Here is a 22,709-nt window from a genome sequence, read left to right on the forward strand (position 1 = left end):
CTTTTGTTTAACTCAAAGTCAAATTGATTCGGCACCTTAATTACATCTGTAAAACCCCCTTACTTTGCCATAAAATATAGCCTCATAATGGGAATGATATCCATCATAGTCATAGATTCTACCCATACTTGGAAAGAAGGGATCACACAGGACTCTTGGCAACCATCCTAGAATTCTGCCTACACAGTGTCACTGTTTCTTGACAGAATAACATTTTGCTTTGATATAAAGAATTCCTGAATGCTCATGTTATTCTTAGTTTGCCACTCTAGGCAGTGGTACATTTGCCTTATTATTGGTGTCTATGACTCAAAATCTAGCTTACAATTTTATTGTTCAAAGTGCAAGTGCAAAGGTTTCCCAGAAAGAAATTAAATGATATCTTTGTTTGTAGAGATAGTTATAAAAATGTCATTAATTATCATTTAAGGCGGCGGACTTGGCCCAGTTGTTAGGGTGTCCGCCTACCACATGGGAGGTCCGCGGTTCAAACCCCAGGCCTCCTTGACCCGTGTGGAGCTGGCCCATGTGCAGTGCTGATGCACGCAAGGAGTGCCCTGCCACACAGGGATGTCCCCCATGTAGGGGAGCCCCCACGCACAAGGAGTGCACCCGTAAGGAGAGCCGCCCAGTGTGAAAGAAAGTGCAGCCTGCCCAGGAATGGTGCCACACATATGGAGAGCTGACACAACAAGATGACGCAACAAAAAGAAACACAGATTCCCGAGCCGCTGACAACATCAGAAGTGAACAAAGATGCAGTAAATCTTAAAAAAAAAATTATCATTTAAATGTACCATTTTTAACCAGAAATTTTCTTCTCTAGAAATTCCTTACATTAGCCTCATTCTTTATTAACAATTTTAGTATGAAAACCAAAAAAAAGCTGAAAAAATGTCTGCTCACATCACTTTAGCAAAAGATGCTAATTGTAAATACTAAAATTACTTTTGTCTTTCCTTAAGGGGAATCCCAGAATAATCTTCGAGAAGCCAGAGTGAAACTCATAAGTGATGATGTATGCAAGCAACCATTTGTGTATGGCAGTAATATAAAATTCGGAATGTTTTGTGCTGGATATTTGGAAGGAATTTATGATGCCTGCAGGGTAGGTTGGAGAAATTATTTTGATACTACTAATTCATAATTTATCTGACCAGGACAAATTCTATATTCTTTATATTAGCACAAACTGCATATATCATGTGAACCTGAAAGAGTTCTAATGCAAATTTCACAACACAAACATATTTTAATGTCTTATTGAGCAAAGTAAAATAAGTGAAGAGTATCTTTGATGCTGCCAAACTATTTAACCCACAAAATTAAAATATCTTGCCAGAAAGCCAAAGGTTACATTTGAAAGGATAAATGCTATTTATCCTTCGGACCAAAATTATGAAGCCAAATATGAAGGTATGAAATTGTCATTCATACTTGAGGGAACCGCAAGTAATCTGTGGTGTCTCAAGCATAAGTTGAATGGGAGGCAAGAGAAGTAGTTAACATTGAGAAGGTGGATTAGGCCATGCTGTGAATATCCTAGTGCTCTTCCTAAAAAGGTATAGAGTGTTCCTTCCTAGAATCACTTGCTTTTAAATATGAGATTCTTGAAATCTCCAAGGATGTGACTCTACGTATTGAAATGATGGAAATAGTGTTGATATCAGAAAGCCCTGCCCAGTGTCCCACAGATTACACAACATGGGCAACCTCTATCAGAAAAGGAGCAAGGAATTTTGTAGCACATAGGCCTGGCAAGACCAGGAAGATCTGGTATACATATAACTTCGGTTTCCAAGAATGTGGAAGGACACAGCTTGAATTCGGGGACTTTCAGAGAGAAGTTAATGTTGTGGAAGACAAGTGGAAAGTGACAACAGGAGTCCAGGAGTAGACAGGATATGGAATCAAAGCAAACAGAGAGATTAGTGATAAGCTTCAGGAAGGACTGGCAGTCATAGAGAGATTTCACACTGGATTAGGGAGCAGAGGTAAGAGTCCTGTTCCATGACTATGCAGGTGAGTACTAAAACAAAACTCTAGTCATAGAAAAAGAGGGAAATTTTAGAGGAAGTGCCTCAGGCTCAAGGGTATAAGACAAGAATGCAGTGATTGCAACTGGGGTCCATGGTGAGGGGTTTAGGCTTTCTGATAAAAGAGAAATCCAAGCACCCAATCTGGAATCGAAAGAAAACTAACACCAGCTTGACTCTCTCAAATACACTGAATATTGATCTAGAACCCAACAAATTCCTTATATACAGAATTGGTCCCAGAGCATGCTTTGGAGGAGAGAGGAGAAAGATAGCTCTTCATTTTTCCAATTGGAGGTCTAACCAGTCTAGATGCAAACACAAATGAGAAAAAGATCAGAATTGCTTATATAAAACCCAGAAGTGAAAGGCTCTGACAGCTTCACACAGAATTCCCTACTGTTACTAGTTCAGTCCAAAGTTTGAGAAAAGAAAGATAGCTATTTATAACCACCAAACAAGCCACCCACACACTGATTGGACTGCATTTGAAATCATTTCTGGAAACAGTGGGTGGATCTTTTGGGCAACATTTGTCAGAGGACTCATAACTTAAATTCAGGTAGTTGGGAATAGGAAGAATTGCAAAATGAGACCATATTTGTTTCTGGACATTATTTTGCTCATTCTAAGTCTCTTCACTTATTTACTCCTCAAAAAAAAATGTGTAAGTGCCCTCCTGTGGCCCAGGCCTTTGCCAGGCACTGGAGATATGATCATGAGCAAAAACATGCCTGGAACCTGTTCTCAGGAAACTTACTGTCTAGTGCAGAATATAGCCATTAATTTAAAAATTATACCAATGAGAGGAAAATACTGAAAAAGAATCAAAAGGTCATGGCTCTACAAGAAAATATAAGAAATGAACATGACTAGGAAGTGTAGGGAATGGCAGGAGGTGAGCTACGATCTGAAAGAGAAGTTGGAGTTAACTAGGAAGATGGGGAAGGGGGTTAGTTCTCAGAGAGCAATCACAAATGTGAAGGTCCTATGATGATGGGGCCAGGAAGAATTCTCCAAACATAAAGAAGACCACGTGTTGGAACATGGAAGGCAAGGTATCTAATGGTACAGGATAAGGCAGGAGAGCTGGTCAGAAGACAGGCTGTAACATGTGATCCATGTTAATTAATTTGATCCATGTTAATTAATTTGTTAATTAACTTGGCAAATGAAAAGTCACTAAAGAGTACAATTTAAAAGGTTTATATTAAAAGAGTTAATATTAAATTACTAAATATGTCTAAAGCTTTCAAAACACTGCCTGGTTTTTAGAGAGTATTACTTAGATGTTTGTTAAATTGTTAAATCTGTTAAATTAAAGGGGGGGTATACTCAGATTCAAATATTGCAAAGATTATTCTGGCCACTGTAAGGAGAATATTTCAGAGAAGGGCAACAGTGTATCCGTTAGCATTTATTGCAGAAATCTAGGTGAAATTGATTATAATTTGGACCAAGATAATGGTTTGGAGACAGGGATAGAGAGAATATTTAGGAGATAAAATTGACAGGATGAAGTGATATTTTCCATATAGATAGTGAGATTGGGGAAGGAGCAAATCACAATATATAAATTTCTGGCTTCAATAACTGGATGGAGTTAGGGAAAAGGGGGAAAGATCCAGATCTAGGGAGAAAGATCATGAGTTTAATGTCATGTTGCATTTGAGGTGCTTTTAACATATTCAAGTGAAGATGCTGCTAGATTCTTGCCCACACCTCTCTGTCACCTGGAATGCTATCTGTCCCCCTACCTAGTTAGAGTCCAAGTTTTGCCTTAAATTCCTCTTTTTGTGTGTGTGAAAGCTACTAAGCCTGCCCCTTTTCTACTCCAACCTCCGCCCCTGGCCATTCTTTGTTTTTGACCTTTTGTGCTGTTAGCTAATGATTAATGTGGCACCGGAATACATGCAACGTTTCATTTTTATATAGCTGCTTCTTGCCTGTGATCTGCCTCTTCAAATAGATAATAAGGGCCAATGGTAACTAAAAAGGCAGTAGCTCTGCCTATGTCTCTTTATACCTTCTTGCACAGCTGCTTGCTCACTGATTTTTTCTTGAGCGATTGATTACTTAAGAGGAAATGAGAATTGGAGAAAAGAAAGAGAAAGAAGGGGTAAGGTAATGTTATTTGAGCTATAATCCATCCAAATTTGTGTTTTAAGCATGCTGCAGATAACTTGAAACAGAATCAATTTGAATACTTGTTGAAAATGCAGGTCCCGAGCCCTACCCTGGACCAACAGATTCTTTAAAGGCATGGCTCAGAGATCTATATTTATGAAATTCCCCAAGTGATTTTTATTCACCCTGAAGTTTGAGAAATACTAATAAACCAATGTCAGTCATAAATACCAGACGCTTAGTGTAGGTAAGGTAACCCTTTTTCCTAATCTACAGATAGGCCAGTATCTTAGTGCTCCCTAGGGGACTTGAATAATTCTACCTCTGTTTCAAATCCCCCTCACATTGCATTGATTGCTGTGTTAAATTTCGTGCATCCCATTTTAACATATATTTACTTTTCATTTTTTAGAGTTTTCTCCCTCTCTACTTTCTAACTAAAGGAAATAGAGAAATATCATAATCCTTATTTTTTAAAGTTGGTCTAATCAGCATCACATCTATTGGAAACTCTACTAAATATCACTCTAGAGGGAGGCTGAAACTGACCTCCCTTTATTGCGAAATAGGTGAATGTCAACAATATGACATGTGTTATTGAAATCATTCTGCTGCTATTAGAACTCTTAAAGGAAAATACATTTCCAGAGCATGGGCCAAGTCCGTGATAGCCCCAAGCAAAGTTTACGTACAGTGCAGTAGTCATGATATGTTCACGATCAAAGCCTTGAGGCAGAGCAAAACCTTATGAATGGATTAAAAATAAATAAATAATGTTTGCTGTTTTGACTATTAGGTGGCTTCTAATGTGTTCTCATTTGGACCCTAGACAAAGGGTCAGATTTTTTTGGCTTCTCTTTTTCCTATTGCCTCCTTGGATATAATTTTAGAATAGTCATAATTTCTACAATTCTTCTTTTCATGTGTAAACTGTGTAGACTGAAACATCTGTTAAGCATGGAAAATTTACTGTTCAAATTTATCTTGGCTCCTTCCCCAAACCACAGTAAAATAACCATAAAAGAAGACAAAATTGGAACAACTACTTTGAAAAGCTGTTTGACATTATCTACAAAATGTACCTTATAGTATATCTACTAATTGTACTTTAAAAAAAAAAAGTTAAAGGTGTCGATTGTTTAGGACACAAAAGAGAAATGTGAGATGTTTAATAAAATTTGAAAGAGAGAAAGAAGTTGGAGGAGTTGAAATTAAATAGGCAGAGGAAAGGTTAAAATATAATGTCTTGGGTAGGGGAAAATACCTACCCAAGTGAAATACCAATTATAAGTGACACCAAACATATTATCAAGTAATCCTGATGGTTAGATTCGGGCACAAACTAGAAAATAGGAGGAATGGTTAAAGACTTCAAACAGAGTACTTGGATTCCCCATAGGTCTTGTTACCCCCAAGTAACTAGGTAACCACCCCAGCCACTTCATAGTTTCTTCCCCTCTTGCACCAAACATATAGACTCAAGAAATAGGAGGTTTGTTCTCTGTGTGAAACAGTCTAAAATCAGTGACACCAGACAGAACAGAGAGCAAGTAGGCAAAAGGCTAAAAATTTGGGGAGTACATAAAAATGGGCCTCAGCCTCTTCCTTGCCCTGTCCCAAAATGCTGCAGCCAAATGTATATCACTCCCCCAACTTCCTTCCAATGCAAGAGATTGCAGGATTCTTCTCTAGAGTAATCCACAGTTGCAGAGGAAAAAACTTCCATATACTGACATTTGGGAGTCCTAACAAAAAGAAGAGCATCATCCAACAAGGCCCCCCATCCACTCACCCAATATATAGCACAGAGCTATCAATCTGGCCTCAAGTGCCTTAGTTTAGAACCAGTCAAAGAAAAAGAATCGGCTCTGGGAACATAGAAATAAGATCATTAAAAACCCAAATCAATGACTGGAATATAAAATCTAAGAATCTTTCCTTCTTTCCTCAGAAGGAAAATACCAGGGAAAGTTAAGAAAATTTGAAGATAAACTCAGGAGGTCCAACATCAGATGAATAGGAATACTGCAAACAGGAGACATGGAAGTAAATAAAAGAAAAAAATAAAAGAACATACTGAGTTCTGAAGCACTTGTGTTTCCTATTGAAAGGGCCTAACTAGGTCTGGCCACAGAAAATTAAGAGATTCTTTCCAAGGCACTCTGTACCAGTCTGAGTTAAAGCAGAAGAAAAGGGTACAGTGGTGTGCATATGTTTATGTGTGCATGTGTGTATGTGTGTGTCAGGGTCAGGAAAAGTCTTCAGAGGGGGTAAAAGAACTGAGAAGTTACCTGATGTCCTTGAACATTAGTAAAAGTTATTATTATTTTTTTTTTTGAGGAGAAAAAATTTGATTAACGATCTTGCAAGAACGGGTACTCATTCTGGATAAAATGGCCATTGTACCAAACAACAAGACACAGTGTTATTTATCCCCTAAACCTAACATGCGGGCCCCTCCCCGGTTCCCCGTTGATGGGGTACTTCAGGGGTTACAGCCTATCTGAGACATCTAACTAACTGTCACATTTCTGCTCTGATTCCCTGCTCCCGTTTCCTACACTCCAGCGGGCTGGGTGGGCTCACCACCCCTTTTCCCCTGGTGAGCTTTTCAAATTTGGCGCCGCTTTCACTACTGGCCCCGCCCCCAGCACGCACGGCTGGCTCTCCCTGCTCTAACCCACCCCCAGCACCCCTCTCATTTAGGTGCCACTTTTCAAAATCTTAGCACGCCATAGCGGCTGGAACTCTTACCCTCCCTCCCTCCTTGAGCAGCAGAGCCTGCTCTGGCTTCCCCTTGCGAAAATTAAACTTAATCCTTTCCCACAAATCCCCCCTCTTTTAGACTCTTTTAGTTTTCACAATTTAGTTTCTTAAATCTGCTGAGAGCCTCCGCACATTCTTTTTTTTTCTTTATTTTCTTTAAATGTTACATTAAAAAAATATGAGGTCCCCATATACCCCCCACTCCCTCTACCCCACTCCTTCCACAGCAATAACCTCTTTTGATAGATCTTTTGGAATATTGACCATTTGTCACAGATACATCGAAAATTGGCCAAATGTGTGTGGGCGGGAAAGAGTCCATTATTAGTTCTAAGAAATCAAAGTTTGCCAAAGAAAGTTAATGCAATCAAACTATGTTACTTGACTCATCAGTGAACATTTACCAAGTGATATCAAAGTGAACACTGATTATTAAGCTGAAAATGTGGATACATAATATAGAGATGTGAGGGAGCTAAATCTTTACCTACATAGCTAAAAATCAATATATCCTGTCTAAATCTAGAAATAGCAATTTGAGTATATTATTTAAACATGGAGTTAAATTCTATCATAACTATTGAAAAAGTATGATGTGGCTACCTCTGGGGAATGGACTGGAGTGAGGAAATGTGGAACATATGATTCCTTTTTAAGCCTCTCAGGATTTTTTTTTTTAAGATTTATTTATTTATTTAATTTCCCCGCCCTTCCCCCGGTTGTCTATTTGCTGCGTCTTGTTTCTTTGTCCGCTTCTGTTGTCCTCAGCAGCACGGGGAAGTGTGGGCGGCGCCATTCCTGGGCAGGCTGCACTTTCTTTCGTGCTGGGAGGCTCTCCTTACGGGTGCACTCGTTGTGCGTGGGGCTCCCCTATGCAGGGACACCCCTGTGTGGCACAGCACTCCTTGCGCGCATCAGCACTGCACATGGGCCAGCTCCATACGGGTCAAGGAGGCCCGGGGTTTGAACTGCGGACCTCCTATGTGGTAGACGGACGCCCTAACCACTGGGCCAAGTCCATTTCCTAGGATTATTTTCTTTTTTCTAGTTAACTATTTGCTTTTTATTTTAACTTTCCAAAAAAGAAATTTGTTGAAAATGTGGACATTGAACTTTAAGGCTCTTTATAACCTTTGAAATCCATGTTTCAGATAATTGTACTATCTTTAGTTATACATATTTACACTGTCTATTGATAAATATGTAGCTAACCAGAGTATCTTAAATAACATGCCTATATTCATCTATTTTCTTTTATTATCAGGGTGATTCTGGAGGACCTTTAGTGGCAAAGGATCTTAAAGATACCTGGTATCTCATTGGAATTGTGAGCTGGGGAGATAACTGTGGTCAAAAGAACAAACCTGGAGTATACACAGATGTGGTTTATTACCGAAACTGGATTGCATCGAAAACGGGTCTCTAATTCACCATAAAAGTTAGACAAAGAGAGCTGTATGCCGGTCATACATGTAAAAGAATCCAAGTATTCAGTAGGTGTGGTACAGTGAAGTGAGATTAAATGATTGGACCTAGCAATATAAGACACATGATATGATTTATTTTAGAAGCACTTTAATCAAGAATCCATAGACAATTTATAAATTGTCTTCATTTGAAAAGTAATGAAGTTGGTTTAGTCTGATTTGGAAAAGTAGAGTAGAGATTTGCCAGTCTTTAAACCATGCAAAGCAGAATATAAATGAAGAGTCATGCAAAATTAGTAAAGACAGTGCCAGATTTTTAGAGTGCCTTTGTGAGGGGTGTCCCCTTACAGAAACCTTTATATAATTACTCAAGAACTCAAAAATATTTTTTCATTATTCTTCTAGGTTTTCTAAGAGACTTTTCCCACCAAAAGAAAAAAATCTGCTACTTCTAAATCCATTTGAAAGACCCTCATTAGAGAAAGTTATGTTATATCTAGAAAAAAGTCTGGCGGTAAAACTAGCCAGAGATTATCTAACCTTTCTCAGTTGTGATACCTTCCTCATTTTTTGGTTGATTTTTTAAAGATACACACACATACCCACAGATAAACCTACTATATACATACAACCAGAAAAAGTCTGATTGGTAAATATGTATGTATTAATTAGTTGATCAAAAATTATTTTTGGTAGGAAAATATTTTGGAAAGTGATGGTAACTTCCTGAGCAGTATCAAAACAAGGGCACAAGACTTTGACATTTTAGAAATGGATTTACATATTTGAACCACCATGGAGAGGTTTTATACATTATTTTAGTAACGTTAACTGCCTAGACAAATTTGAGGATTTACTAGTATACTGAGGAAACAAAGAGCATAGTTTTACTCCATATAAAGAAGCATTTTATTCCCTTGCATTGCTACAGCTAGTTATCCCAAAGGCTTGCGGCAGTAGGCCATTGCAGTCAATTTTTAAATAAAAAATAAATGTTATGTACCTGCCACAGCAAATACACTGAGTAAAGCAGTCTGAAAGAGCAAATGTACATCCTCTAAAGTGTCTCAATGAAGACATTAGAAGAGACAGGCTCATGTTGTCCCACAGGGCAATTAAATGAAGACCTTTTGGAAGGTGTACTCTGTTTGACAATTCCAAAAAATATCAGGGTTTGCAGGCCAGGGTGTCTTTTACTCATGTAATCCAAATATAAGACAAACTTTGGAACAATGGAATTGTTTTAGAATATTTTCTTCCTATAGGCATGAAATTAATTTAAAATAATCTGAGATTTATAATTCATTCACAAAACCTTTGATCCATACTTAAACTCATAAATGTTAAAGTTCAGAAGAGATTGTACAAACCGTACAGTCCAATACACTCATGTTATGGATAAGAGAACAGAAATTGGGAAACTTAAATGGCTTGCCAAAGTTAGAATCCAGGCTCTAAGTCCATGTGCCCTTTTCCTTACATAGTATCTTTATCGTTACTCCATTTATTGAATCATCCGAGCTGTAAAAATTTCAGTGAGTGTTATGTAGTCTGCTTTAAATTAGGAAACCCTTAAGACCAGGGTTTTAAATCATGTCATTAAACTAGGCAGCTGGCTGCCATTTCTCTCAACTCACTTCAAGTCAAAGCTGCATTTTCACATATATAAATATAGATAGCATATAACTTATTCTATGTCATGGTGGTAAGATATAATTCTGACTCTTAATTTTAAGATACAGAAAATGATCTTAAATTTATAAACTTTGTATTTCTAATCTATTTGGGGCAGCATTTCATTTGGGGCCACATGTATGCAAAGATTGATATATCAATTTAAATCTAATAATAAAGTTGGTGGTCAAAGCATACTACAAGGGATATCACTGACTCTATATTAGGCCAGTAGCATGAACTTTTTTCAACCATCTGAAGAATTATATTTAAAAAAAAAAAACTAGTTTGGATCACTCTAAAGTAGGGTTTCTCAAACTTGGCAATTCTTTGTTGTAAGGGGCCACCTTATGCATTGTAGGGTTTTAACCTCTATCTACTAGATGTCTCTAGCAAACTCTCTCTCCCCAAATTATGACAACCAAAAATGTCTCCATATATTTTGACATTTTGAAAACCAAAAATGTCTCCATATATCCCCTAGAGGATAAATTTGCCCCTGGTTAAGAACTGTAGCTCTGAAGAATTTGATCTTTTTCAGCAATGTGAGAGGTATCTCAAAGTTACGACTTGAATATTCAAAAAATAGTGTCCTAATCTAGCTGAACATTCACTATCATACACCTAAAAGAAATAGAGGACTAACTGACTAATGGGTCAGTCAGTGGCAAATCAAATAGAGACTGCTTTCTCCACCCAAAATGTGCTAGGATGTCTTCTCGTGCTCTTGTCTAAACTAGGAATGCCACTAAGTACTACTGTGAAAATAGGGTTTTGTAAGTTCACCTTTAAACAGATTCTCTACGTTGACCACTGTTCGTAGTAAGCACAACTCCATACATATATACATATTAAAAATTCAAATAGAAGTTTTAAAAAACCCTTACTAAGTACAATGGAATCTAATGTTTTATTTTTTTCTATTCTAGTCTCTTCCATTTCATTTTTTAAAATGAATTTCACAGTCTAATGGGTCATGACCTGGAGTATCTATAGAACATTCTGGAATAATAATCCATTATTATTAGCACTATATTATTGTTATCTCAACTTCTCCTACCAGTAACCTCACCTATCCCCCTCTCTACTATACCTGTCAGCAAATTACAGCCAAATTATAATGCTATGCAATTATAGATTAGATTAGAATGATATTCCTGGACTCACAAATCTTCACTGATTTCTTATTTTCTTGATAAATAGTCTAAGTCCATTTCATGATAGCATTTAAGGCTCTTGATAATCTCCTAACAACCTATAAAGCTTCTCGTTTGCCTGCACACAGGACTAGTATAACACTAGATGTTTCTCTTCATTTCCCGAACACATCCTTCATTTGATCATACTCTTCTCTTCACTATGTTTGATCTAGCTCAAATAGCACCTCTGCTGAAAAACATCTTTGCTATTACCCAAGACAAAAATATTTCCACCCAAAATCTCGTTGAATTTTTTTTGTTCCTCCCCAAACCACTTCTCAGAGTTTTACTCAGTATTGTGGTTTTTTATATACATGTATTATCTTTTAAAATATTTTAAGTCCTTTAAGGCTAAAGGCTGTGCTTTATTCATTTTTGAATCCCCCATATTATTTAGAACAATATTCTGTATATATTATGTTTTAAATAAATTTTAGTGAAAGAACAAATTAATAGGGACTAACTGAAATTCAATGGCAAGACACAAATCTTGGCACCCCCAAATGGTCCATGATTATGTTATCCTGATTCTTTGAATCACCTTGTTGAATTCACCAGTGGAAGACAATAGAAAGAAAACTAAAAAATCATGTACAATGCCTAGTTTTTCAAAAGCTCACTGAATACAGAAAAAATTTGAATTTCAAAAAAAAATATTTGGTTCATAGTTTTTAGTAATCCATACTATACTTTCTTTTCATTTCCCTCAGTAATCAAGACTTAACTAGTAAATTAACTTTTTAAACTGCTTTGCTGTTGTGTAAGTTCAGGAGACTCCTACCATATCAGAAGTCACAAAATTAAATAAAGGGGGAAATTCCTAACAGTCATACTATAACCCAAATTTATACTAATGGAAATGATCTTGGCTAATAAAAGACTGAGAAATAGTGAATGAGTGTCAATGCCCTCTCGATATGCAGATGTCTGGAGTATCCAAGCTTGGATAAAGATGCTATTTCTATGCTCAGTTACTGAAAAACCACTTGTACATAAACTATGGTATTTTGAACTGAAGTTAGTCATATTTTGGAAAGAAACCAAATCAAAAGTCAGCCTATACGTTTTTAGTCGCCAGTGAGGAAAGGAATCTGGATACAAATCCACTTAGAAACCAGAAAAGTCCAAAACGGAGCAGCTTCAAAAAGTAAGTGTGAGATTTCAGAACCTAATTCCTAGTCCAACTCATGGTAAAATTAGGCAGATTTTAATAAAGTAGCTATGGTATTTGTAAAAGCAAATATAAAGGGTTAAAGATACTATCATATCTCAGTTGTATCCACTGAAAGACACTTAAATGTGTCTGCTGGATTTCTGAGGTGGAAGGTGGGTTACTACAATATCATCTCTCTACAGCCTGTACACTTCTCAATAGAAAAAAATAATAGTCAACTGGGAACATCTTTAGGAGTCAGAAGAAGGGCAGAAGTGAAAACAGAAGTTGCTCAGGTGAGTGAACTCTGTCCTCAGCCCTGAAATAAGTGTTTTGGTTTGGGGCATACATATGATATCATGAAGGGACACTGAAATTCCCTTAAAAACCTGTACAATACTTTGCAAGGGCTATAAAAATCAACTAGGGTAGTAACATCAAGGCACAGTAAAAATACAAGGCTAAGCCCTCTCTGACTGAGTTATGTGCTCACTGCCCTCATAAAGTAAATCTGTATTCTGAGCCCCAGTACCATTCTGGGAGGCTCTGGCATTCAGTAGATATTCTTAATGACAGGAACTCTTGCTACCATTGAGAGATCATCTACATTGTAGGGGGCTAGATGACTTCAAAATTCTCAAGTTAGTAAGATTTTCTAAAAAATCTTTGGTAATACGGCTTCCAGGATTAGAGGTCTTGTCTGGCTGATTTCAGCTACCAGTGAAATCAATACGTACACAAAAATACAGTATACTATGGTAGTCCAGACTGTGGAAGTCTCAGCACATAGTTCCATGATTCTGGTCCCCCTCAAAGGAATTCTTACAAATCTTACAAGGATACTTGGCAGTGAATAAACAAGTTATCTTATCTTTGTGGGAATGCTTGCCTAGAGAATTAGTTACAAGAGTGGAGGGCCTTCACTGGAGTTGCTGAAGGCAGGGAGAGAGAAAAGGAGGTGTGATAAGGGGGCATTTTCGGGACTTAGAGTTGTCTGAATGATATTGCAGGGACAGAGGCAAGACATTATATATCCTGCCATAACCCACTGAGTAGGCTAGGAGAGAGTGTAAACTACAATGTAAAGTATAATCCATGCTGTGTAGCAGTGCTCCAAAATGTATTTATCAAATGCGATGAATGTACCACACTAATGAAAGAAGTTGTTGATGTGGGAAAAGTGGGGGTTGTGAGGAGTGCGGGATATGGGAATCTCCTATATTTTTTAATGTAACATTTTGTGTGATCTCTGTATCTTTTAAAAATAAATTAAAAATATATTAAAATTTAAAAAAAAACCAAAACAGTGGAGTGGGAAGTGGATTTGGCTCAATGGACAGAGAATCCGCCTACCACATGGGAGGTCCAGGGTTCAAATCCACGACCTCCTGACTCATGTGGTGAGCTGGCCCATGCACAGTGCTGATGCATGCAAGGAGTGCCGTGCCACACAGGGGTATACTCCACGCACAGGAGCCCCACACTCAAGGAGTGTGCTCCATAAGGAGAGCCGCCCTGTGCAAAAAAAAACTGCAGCCTGCCCAGGAGTGGCGCCACACACACGGAGAGCTGACACAGCAAGATGACGCAACAAAAAGAGACACAGATTCCCGGTGCCACTGACAAGAATACAAGCAGACACAGAAGAACACACAGCAAAAGGACACAGAGAGCAGACAACTGGGTGGGAGAAGGGGAGAGAAATAAATTTTAAAAATAAATCTTAAAAAAAAAAAGAACAGCAGAGGGCCTTAAGAAAAGACAATACCTAATATTAGAGAATTGGTTTAACAATGTAAGTTTAATTTAGGAAAATAGAGTAAGAGTAAACTCTGTCATTACCTACAGGAAATACACAGCTATCTCTGGGCTCCAGACAAAACTTCCCATGTGAAGGTTTTAAAAGTGGCTAAGGCAGAAAGTATGAAATGAATTACTGAGGAACCCTAGATGTCTTTAATCAATCTGGAAGGTTTCCACTTAAAAAAACTATTGTACCCTACTCTCTAGTTCATCGGCCTAGCCCAGGAAAACTAACAAAGGATGATGATGAACAACACCTATCCCAAAAAACAAAGAGCAAACAAGACAGTTCCACCCATCTGTCCCCTAGGATCTAAGTCCTCTCTTAATCAGAAGCAGAATGGACATCACCATTCCCAAATTCTCAAGACTGAGAAGTGAACAAACATAATGGGGAATGCAACAATGGACCAAGGTAGACATATTTTTCTAGTAATGGAAGAACTTGTAACATTGATATAAAGGCAGTGGTTACCAGAGGTTCTGAGGGGAGTTGAAGGAAGAATGGGTATAACATGGGGCATTTGGGGAACATTGGAATAGTCCTGCATGACATAGCAATGATGGATACACGACTACATTTTGTCAAAATCTAAAAATTGCCTGGTACAAACCATAAACCATAATGTAAACTATAGACCATGGTTAGTATCAATGCTTCAAATGTGTTCATCAATTGTCACAAATGTAGCATACTAATGAAATATGTTGTTAATGAGGAAAAGTGTGGTAAGGGGAGGATGTGGGGTATATGGGAATCTCCTGTATTTTCAATGTAACATGTATGTAATCTAAAGCTTCTTTAAAAATGAAAATAAAAAATGAACTTTTTCAATTATCTGACTGGGATCATGTCCTGAATGGAGAGAGCATTCAGGCTTCTTATCAGTGCTATTCTTGAAACTATCTTAAAAGTGGTAACACAGTCTTCCCTCATCATATGTCATACTATGGTGGTCCAGCACAAGCCCTTATCTGTCCCTCCTATACTTATTGCTCCTTCTGCTTTACCAGAAGTCTGTTTGGGCAACTGGAAAAATAAGACGGAACATCAGGGAGCCAATTCTAGGTCAGGAGTCATGCTCTCGGCTGGCCACAGTTCTGTTTTTCTTACACTGTGTCTGCAGTAATGAACACTATTCCTCATTCAAAAGTAAAAGAATTACTGCTGGCTTCTCACGGGAGACAATCTGAAAACAGACTAGACCTCACATTTCTTTCCATTAGGTCATTTTAAAGCTCTGGCAATGTACTCTCTGGATCATCTTCTGATTACACTGCCTCCCCATTGATCCAAAGTCCTTATTTTCTTCTCATTCAGATGACTCTGAAAAATTAGATGAACAGATTAGAGTCCAGGACAAATAATGCAAAAACCACAGACTGATTCCAGGGTGAGCTGGAGAACTTCTCCCTTGACATGACTAGACTTTTCCTTAGGCTCAGTCAATTATTACAGTATTAATGTTCTTATACAAAAGGTTTAAAAAGTAAATAAGGATGAATCACTGGAAATCCATCACCATTACTAAACACCAATTCAAGGGCATGCTTTTGCAGCAGCAAGGGTTGTTACCTGTGTCAGAAGGATAGTATGACACACTTTCATAGTTTCTAATGACCTCAAATTCTTTTCAAATATCATTCTACTGTCACATATTTCATATTTTGTTCAAAGAGTAAAATACTAACATAAAATCTAACCTAGCCATTGATGCTTTTGAACCAATTGGATGGATGAATATAGGTTCAAACAGTCTTTTAAAATATTTGTAAAATATTAAATTACCAATTCACACTTTGGCTGGTTTAGCATAGAGATAAACAAGATGGAAATATACAGAATTGATTTGAATCTTACCTCCACTCTGTCTTAGCTGAGTGACTATGGGAATGTTATTTGAACTCTATAAGCCTCACCTCAACTGAAAACTAGGGACAAATAAACCTACATTACGTCGTAGTAAGGACAATAAATTGAAAATATTTTGATCAATATTATTTATAGTAATGTAAATGTAAAATTGTCAAGATCAAAATCCTTAGAAAAAATGGGATTTTTCCCTGCTTAGCCTTACTACAAAGTATTTAAAATTTTTGTAGAAAACTCCTAATTTTATTCATTCATTCCTGTTCCTCTGCATGGAACACTTCTGCCAGATATCTACCTGGCTCATTCCCTCACACTTTTACAGGCCAGAGGAACAGAAAGAAATAAACAAGGGGCAGAGAGAACTGGAGCAGAAGGAAGGAGACTAGTTAGGAGTCATCTCAATAATCCAAGCACTAGACAATGATGACTTGGACCACGGCACTGGCAATGAGGGAGTGAAAACTAGTCAAATCTGGATGTTTCTGTAAATAGAGCTGAGGGGATTTTCCAATGGATTGAATGTGGGGTGTGAGAAATAAATAATGTCTTCTCCCTCTTTCTGTACCTGCTCCCTTCACAACAGACAAAGCCATCATGTTAAAATGTAAGTCATATCATATCACACCTCTTCTCAGAGCCTCAAATGACTTCTCTTCTCAATCACAGTAAAATCCAAAATCCTTCAGCGAGCTCTATAATCTGGCTCCTGTCATCTCCCTTACCTTTTCTGCTTCCAGTCTTCTCTTCATTCACTCTGCTTCAGTACTGCTGCCTCCATAATACTCCTAGAACACACTGATTGTGCTGTGATCTTTGCGCTTCCTCCTGGAACAATCACTCTCTGCTTATCCATGGATTTTCTCTCATTTCATCGTGTCTTTAATTAAAAGTTACTTCCTCAGAGAAGATTTCTTTAACCACTTCATCTAAAACTGCACACTCCTCCTACACCCCTTTTGTGCTTTATGCTTTTCCTTAGAATTTTTTGCCATCTGTGGTGGGCAGGATTTTAGCCCGCATGATCCCCATCACTGGTGTCACACCTGTGAATATGTTATGTTACAATGGCAAAAGGGACATCGCAGATGTAATTAAGGGTTACTGATCAGTGACCTTAAAATAGTGTATCCCGGATTATCCACGTGGGCCCAATGTAATCAAATGAGCCCTTGAAAGCAGAGAGATGCAAGAGAAGAGGCAGGCAAGAGATTCAAAGCACAGGAAAGACTCCACCCCCACTGCTGATGTGAAGATGCATGGGGCCACAAGGGAAGTATGCAAAAGAAATGAATTCTGCCAACATGTTAAATGAGTTTGGAAATGTAATCTTCCAAGGAGACTCCAGCGAGGAATCCAGGACTACTGACCCGAGTTTGGCCTGTGTACTCCTAAGCAGAGAGCCCAGTTGAACCACACTGTGTATAGATGACTGACCCACAAAAATTGTGAGATAATAAGTTTTTGGCAAATAAACAAGGAAATAATTACAAACTTTTACAATTTCTGTAAAGAAGACAAACAGATGATGAGAGTAACGGGGGTAGGAGGAGAAGATAGTTACACTGAAATAAACAATGCATATAGCCTTCTGGGTTTTATTTTGAGGAAGACTAGTAAGGGAACTGCTCCTTTGGACTTTTGGGCAGCCTTTGTTCCTATGACGTGGGAAAAACACAGGTAAAGACTTAGAGATGTAAACAATATGAAATTCCTAGAGCCAGTAAAAATGTTGTTTAATAACTTCAAAATAGCCATCATTTAAGAAGTCTAAAATGTATATAATGATTTCCCTCATATAAATATCATTTTATTTCTAGAAGATAAATGATGCTACATTGTGTACTTTCATATATAAATCTTTATCCATATTTTATATTATTTCCTTTAGACTAACTTTGACTTTCTGTGTGATCTCAGGAAAGTTAGTGTCCTTCAAGAACAGTTGTTGAACTTTATCAAAGAAATTTTACTATCTATTAAGGTGGTTATACAGTTTTTCTTATTGTACCTTTCAATATGGTTGTAACATATTTCGTGATTTCAAACCATCTTTGAATTCTTCAAATAAATATTCTTTTGTCATAATGGATTCTTTTAAAACACTGTTGAATTTGATCTTTTAATTTTTATTTAGGATTTTTACCTGTGTGTGTGGGTGTATGTGTGTATAAAGTTTCTGTCTCTGTCCCTATTACTATATTATGGGATAAGAGAGAAACAAATTTTTACCAAATCTGAAAGATGTTGAGATAGGTTGCCTTAACTTGCAGATTGCATAGCATATATGAAATTAAGGATCCCTAGGGTCAAAGCAGAAAAAACATGTTTAATGTAAGGTCTGTATGACTAAAGATCTCTATCTGTATGTTTAAAAAAAAAAAAACAAACAGCATTTTCAAATGCGAACTCTATATTGAAAACCAAGGGCAATCACTCTAAATTGCAAGTGTTTGATTGGTTGTCTACATGGAAAACTCTATGTAGCTTTTCTAGAGAAGATATTGATTTATTTAAATATAATTTCCCAAAGCTAGCCTGGTCTGTTTCTTAGTATTCAATCAAGTTTTTATTAACTAAGGTAATGCCAGAATTATAAAAAGAGTTAATATATATAGCATGTGAAATAACTGTTTCTTGAAACATTATGATTCCAGATGCTTTTAGGTAATTTTTTATATATAATGTGTGATGGCTTGGAGTTATGTATCCCAGAAAAACATGTTCTTAATATTAATCCATTCTATTTTTTCTCTATCTGTTCTTCCATCTGTGAGCTTTCAGATGTTCTATCTTCTAATTGCTAATTCTGTCCTCTGCCTTTTCAAATCTGCTGTGTGATTCTGTTGTATTTGTAATTTCTTCTATTGTATCTTTATTTTTTTTTAAGATTTATTTTTTATTTCTCTCCCCCTCCACCCCCTCCCCCCCCCCCAGTTGTTGCTTTCTGTGTCCATTCGCTGTGTGTTCTTCTGTGTCCTCTTGTATTCTTGTCAGCAGCCCTGGGAATCTGTGTCTCGTTTTGTTGCATCATCTTGCTGCATCAGCTCTCTGTGTGTGCAGCGCCACTCCTGGGCAGGCTGCGCTTTTTTCACACTGGGCGGCTCTCCTTGTGCATGGGGCTCCTCTATGCAAGGACACTCCTGCATGGCACAGCACTCCTTGAGTGCATCAGCACTGCACGTGGGCCAACACATCACACGGGTCAGGATGCCCTGGTTTTGAACCTTGGACCTCCCATGTGGTAGGCGGACACTCTATCTTTTGAGCCAAATCTGCTTCCTATTGTGTCTTTAATTACCAAGGGATCTGTTATGTTTCTGTGTATGTTCATAATTTCTACTCTATGCTCACACAGTGTTTTCTCTACATCCTTTATCTTTTCCTTCATCTCCTTGAATCAATTTAGGAGATTTGCGTGAACATCTTTAATTAGTTATTCCAAATTTGCATTTCCTCCAGCTTTTTAATCTGTTCCTTTGACTGGACCATATCTTCCTGTTTCTTAGTGTGGCTTGTAATTTTTTGCTGATATCTAGGTATCTGTTTATCTTGATGAGTTTACTCTGTTGTTCAATTTTTCTCCCTTGACTCTCTCAAGAGTTTTATTGTTCTTTGGCTTTTTGTTAAGGTTCATCTTTCACACTTCATTCAGCTTATTCTAACTGTTTAGAATTGTCCATGTTTAACTGGTAAAAACTGGGCCAAGGACCCACGGAAGTGGCACAGAACAGTTCCAAAGAGCAGTTCCTCTATGGTATCCTCTCAATCTGTCCACCTTGCTCCTTCCTGGATGTTGTACCTTGGTGCCCTGGCCTGTGGAAGCCTAGCACCACCAATTTGTTTCCCCCTCTGCCCACCTCTGCCTTCCCATGCCAATAAGGCCTCTCTCATGGATCACCAGTGCCTCGTCCCCCTGCACCTGGCAAGTCCTCCCTGGCTGGCTGTGCCCTGCTGCTTCCTCCTGTGCCCAGCAAGGCACCCTTCACTGGCTGCCCACACTGCTTGCCCTGCTGCCCTTCCACTTCTTCTTCCACCACCTGGAAAGGCTTTCCCCTGCTGGTCTCCCTCACCCAGCAAGATCCCCCTCAGTAGCCCCCACATGCCACTCACCATGTGCCCTTGCTGATTCTCCTATGCCTGGCAAGCCTGCCCATCATCTTGCTGCTCCTGGAAGACAAGGACACACTGCCACTCCCTACTCTGCCATTTTCTGGAAATATTTACTAAAGTCTTTATGGAGATGGGTGTCTGCTTGGGGAATAAACTGTAAATAATTAAGACATTAGCAAGGCTTTTCCAATTCTACAACATAAAAAGTCTGTTAGAATTTTTACTCGGATTGTATTGAATCATAAATCAGTCTAGGTACAATTGCTATCTTAATGATATTTAGTCTTCCAATGATGAAGACGGAATGTCCTCCCACTTATTTGGGTCTTCTTTGTTTTTTTTTTAACCATGTTTTTTAGTTTTCTGTAGGTGTACTTTGGATTCTTTTAGCAGTGTATTGTAGTTTTGGGTAGACCTTCTCTGGTTTCTTTTAGCAATGTTTTGTAGTTTTCTGAATACAGGTCCTTTATGTCTTTGGTTAAGTTTATTCCCAAATATTTGAGTCTTTTAGTTGTTATTGTAAATGGATTTTTTTCTAACTTCCTCTTCAATTTACTCATTAATAGTGTATAGAAATGCTATTGATTTTTATGTATTAATCTTGTACCCCACCACTTTGCTGGGTTTTCTAGGTATAGGATCATATCATCAGCAAATAGTGAAAGTTTTACTTCTTTCTTTCCTATTTGGGTACCATTTATTTCTGTTTCTTGCTTTACTGCTCTAGCTAAAACTTGTAGCACAATATTGAATAACAGTGAAGACAGTGCACATCCTTGTTTTGTTCCCTATCTCATCAGGAATGCTTTCAGTCTTTCATCACTGTTAACTGTTGGTTTTTCATATATATATGTTACCATATTGAGAAAGTTTCCTTCCAGTCCTATCTTTTGCAGTGTTGTTATCAAGAAAGGGTGTTGTATTTTGTCAAATGCCTTTTCTGCATTGGTTGAGATGATTATGTGATTTTTCTTCTTCAGCTTATTAATGTGGTGTATTACACTGATTGATTTTCTAGTGGTGAACTGCCCTTGTGTACCTCGGAAAAAAGTCACTGGATCGTGGTGTGTAATTGTTCTAATGTGCTTTTGGATTCAGTTAGCAACATTTTGTTCAGGAGTTTTATACCTGTATTCATTAGAGGAATTGTAATGTTCTTTTTTCATAATATCTTTGTTTGGCTTTGGCATTAGGGTGTTGTTGGTTTAATAGTATGAGTTTGGCAGTGTTCCCTCCTGTTCAGATTTTGAAAGAGTGTGAGCAAGACTGGTGTTAGATTTTCTTTAAATGATTGGTAGAATTCACCTGTGAAGCTATCTGGACTTGGGCTTTTTATTTTCGGGAGGTTTTTATAAATGTTTCAATTTCTTTGTGATTTGTTTTATACTACAGCAAAAAAGAATGAAAAAAATAAGGAAAAGAGCAAAGACAGCAGGCCAGCATACAGACATAGTAAGGGAAGAATTGTTAATTTCAGGCAACCCAGAATCCAAAGCAGTAACACTAAACAAGATAAAGAGCTTAATTTGTATTGATAAAAAAAGACACAAAACACAACATTTAAAAATTGGAAACAATAATATAAAATATATAGAGAGAAGACATAAAAATGGCAATGTCATTTAACTGATCTGTGCTAATTTATTCAACATTTGGAACACTAGAGTAGAAATTGAGTTTGTTTTTAAGATTAAATAAAAATTTCTGGACAGGAATTTATTAAAGTAATGCTTCAATAATTTGTTGAGCTGCCTTTTGTCTATTCTTTTATTTTTTGAAGTCAAAGTTTTTCTTAAAAAAGAAGCAGAAGTAATAAAGACTAATTTTATCTATCTACCATCTGTCTATCATTTACCTGTTTTATATTTGCATATCAATTCATCTATCCTTCCATATGTCCATTCATCTCCATCTCTCTAAATCTACCCACTTATTTACCTACTACTTATCTAACTATATAAATAAATTAATGAGCTAACTATATAAATAAATTAATGAGTATAATGTTAAAAAGAGGCCCAAATTGGCAAAATGAATTTTTTAAAAATATGATGCATCTCCAGTATCCATGAGGAATCTGAGCCTCCTCTTGACATAGAGGTGCAATGGACACAACCAATCCAATGTCCACAGAGAAAAGGTGGCATTGGAGTGGGAAAAGTGGACATGGTGGCTAATGGGTATGGGGAATGGCAGGAAGAGACGAGATGTGGAGGCGTCTTAGGGACTTGGAGCTGCCCTGGATGGTGCTTCAGGGGCAATCACCGGACATTGTAAATCCTCACAGGGCCCACTGGATGGAATGGGGGAGAGTATGGGTCATGATGTGGACCATTGACCATGAGGTGCAGAGGTGCCCAGAGACGTACTTACCAAATGCAATGGATGTGTCATGATGATGGGAATGAGTGTTGCTGGGGGGGGAGTAGTGGGGTGGGGGTAGTGGGGTTGAAGGGGTCCTCATATATTTTTTTTAATGTAATATTTTTACAAAATCAATTAAAAAAAATATGATGCATCTATACACTGTCTACAAGAGAT

The 22,709-nt window shown here is 37.6% G+C and overlaps 1 protein-coding gene across 2 annotated transcripts in view; it reads left to right on the plus strand.

The window, feature by feature from the left end:
- TMPRSS11A (transmembrane serine protease 11A) overlaps positions 1-8,491 on the plus strand; it is a 38,218-nt gene extending 29,727 nt beyond the window's left edge. The window contains exons 2-3 of one of the 2 annotated variants that reach the window (XR_011650144.1): positions 966-1,108; positions 6,115-6,427. Coding sequence is in view for 1 of the 2 variants with exons in the window: in XM_071218657.1 (XP_071074758.1) it covers positions 966-1,108; positions 8,194-8,355 (305 nt within the window). In the remaining variant the exon portion in view is untranslated. Of the gene's footprint in view, positions 1-965; positions 1,109-6,114; positions 6,428-8,193 lie in introns of those variants that run through there. The other variant, XM_071218657.1, reaches the window with a different exon arrangement.
- Positions 8,492-22,709: the final 14,218 nt, after the last annotated feature.

Source organism: Dasypus novemcinctus, chromosome 1 (assembly GCF_030445035.2).
Source record: "Dasypus novemcinctus isolate mDasNov1 chromosome 1, mDasNov1.1.hap2, whole genome shotgun sequence".
Classification (NCBI taxonomy): Eukaryota; Metazoa; Chordata; class Mammalia; order Cingulata; family Dasypodidae; genus Dasypus; species Dasypus novemcinctus.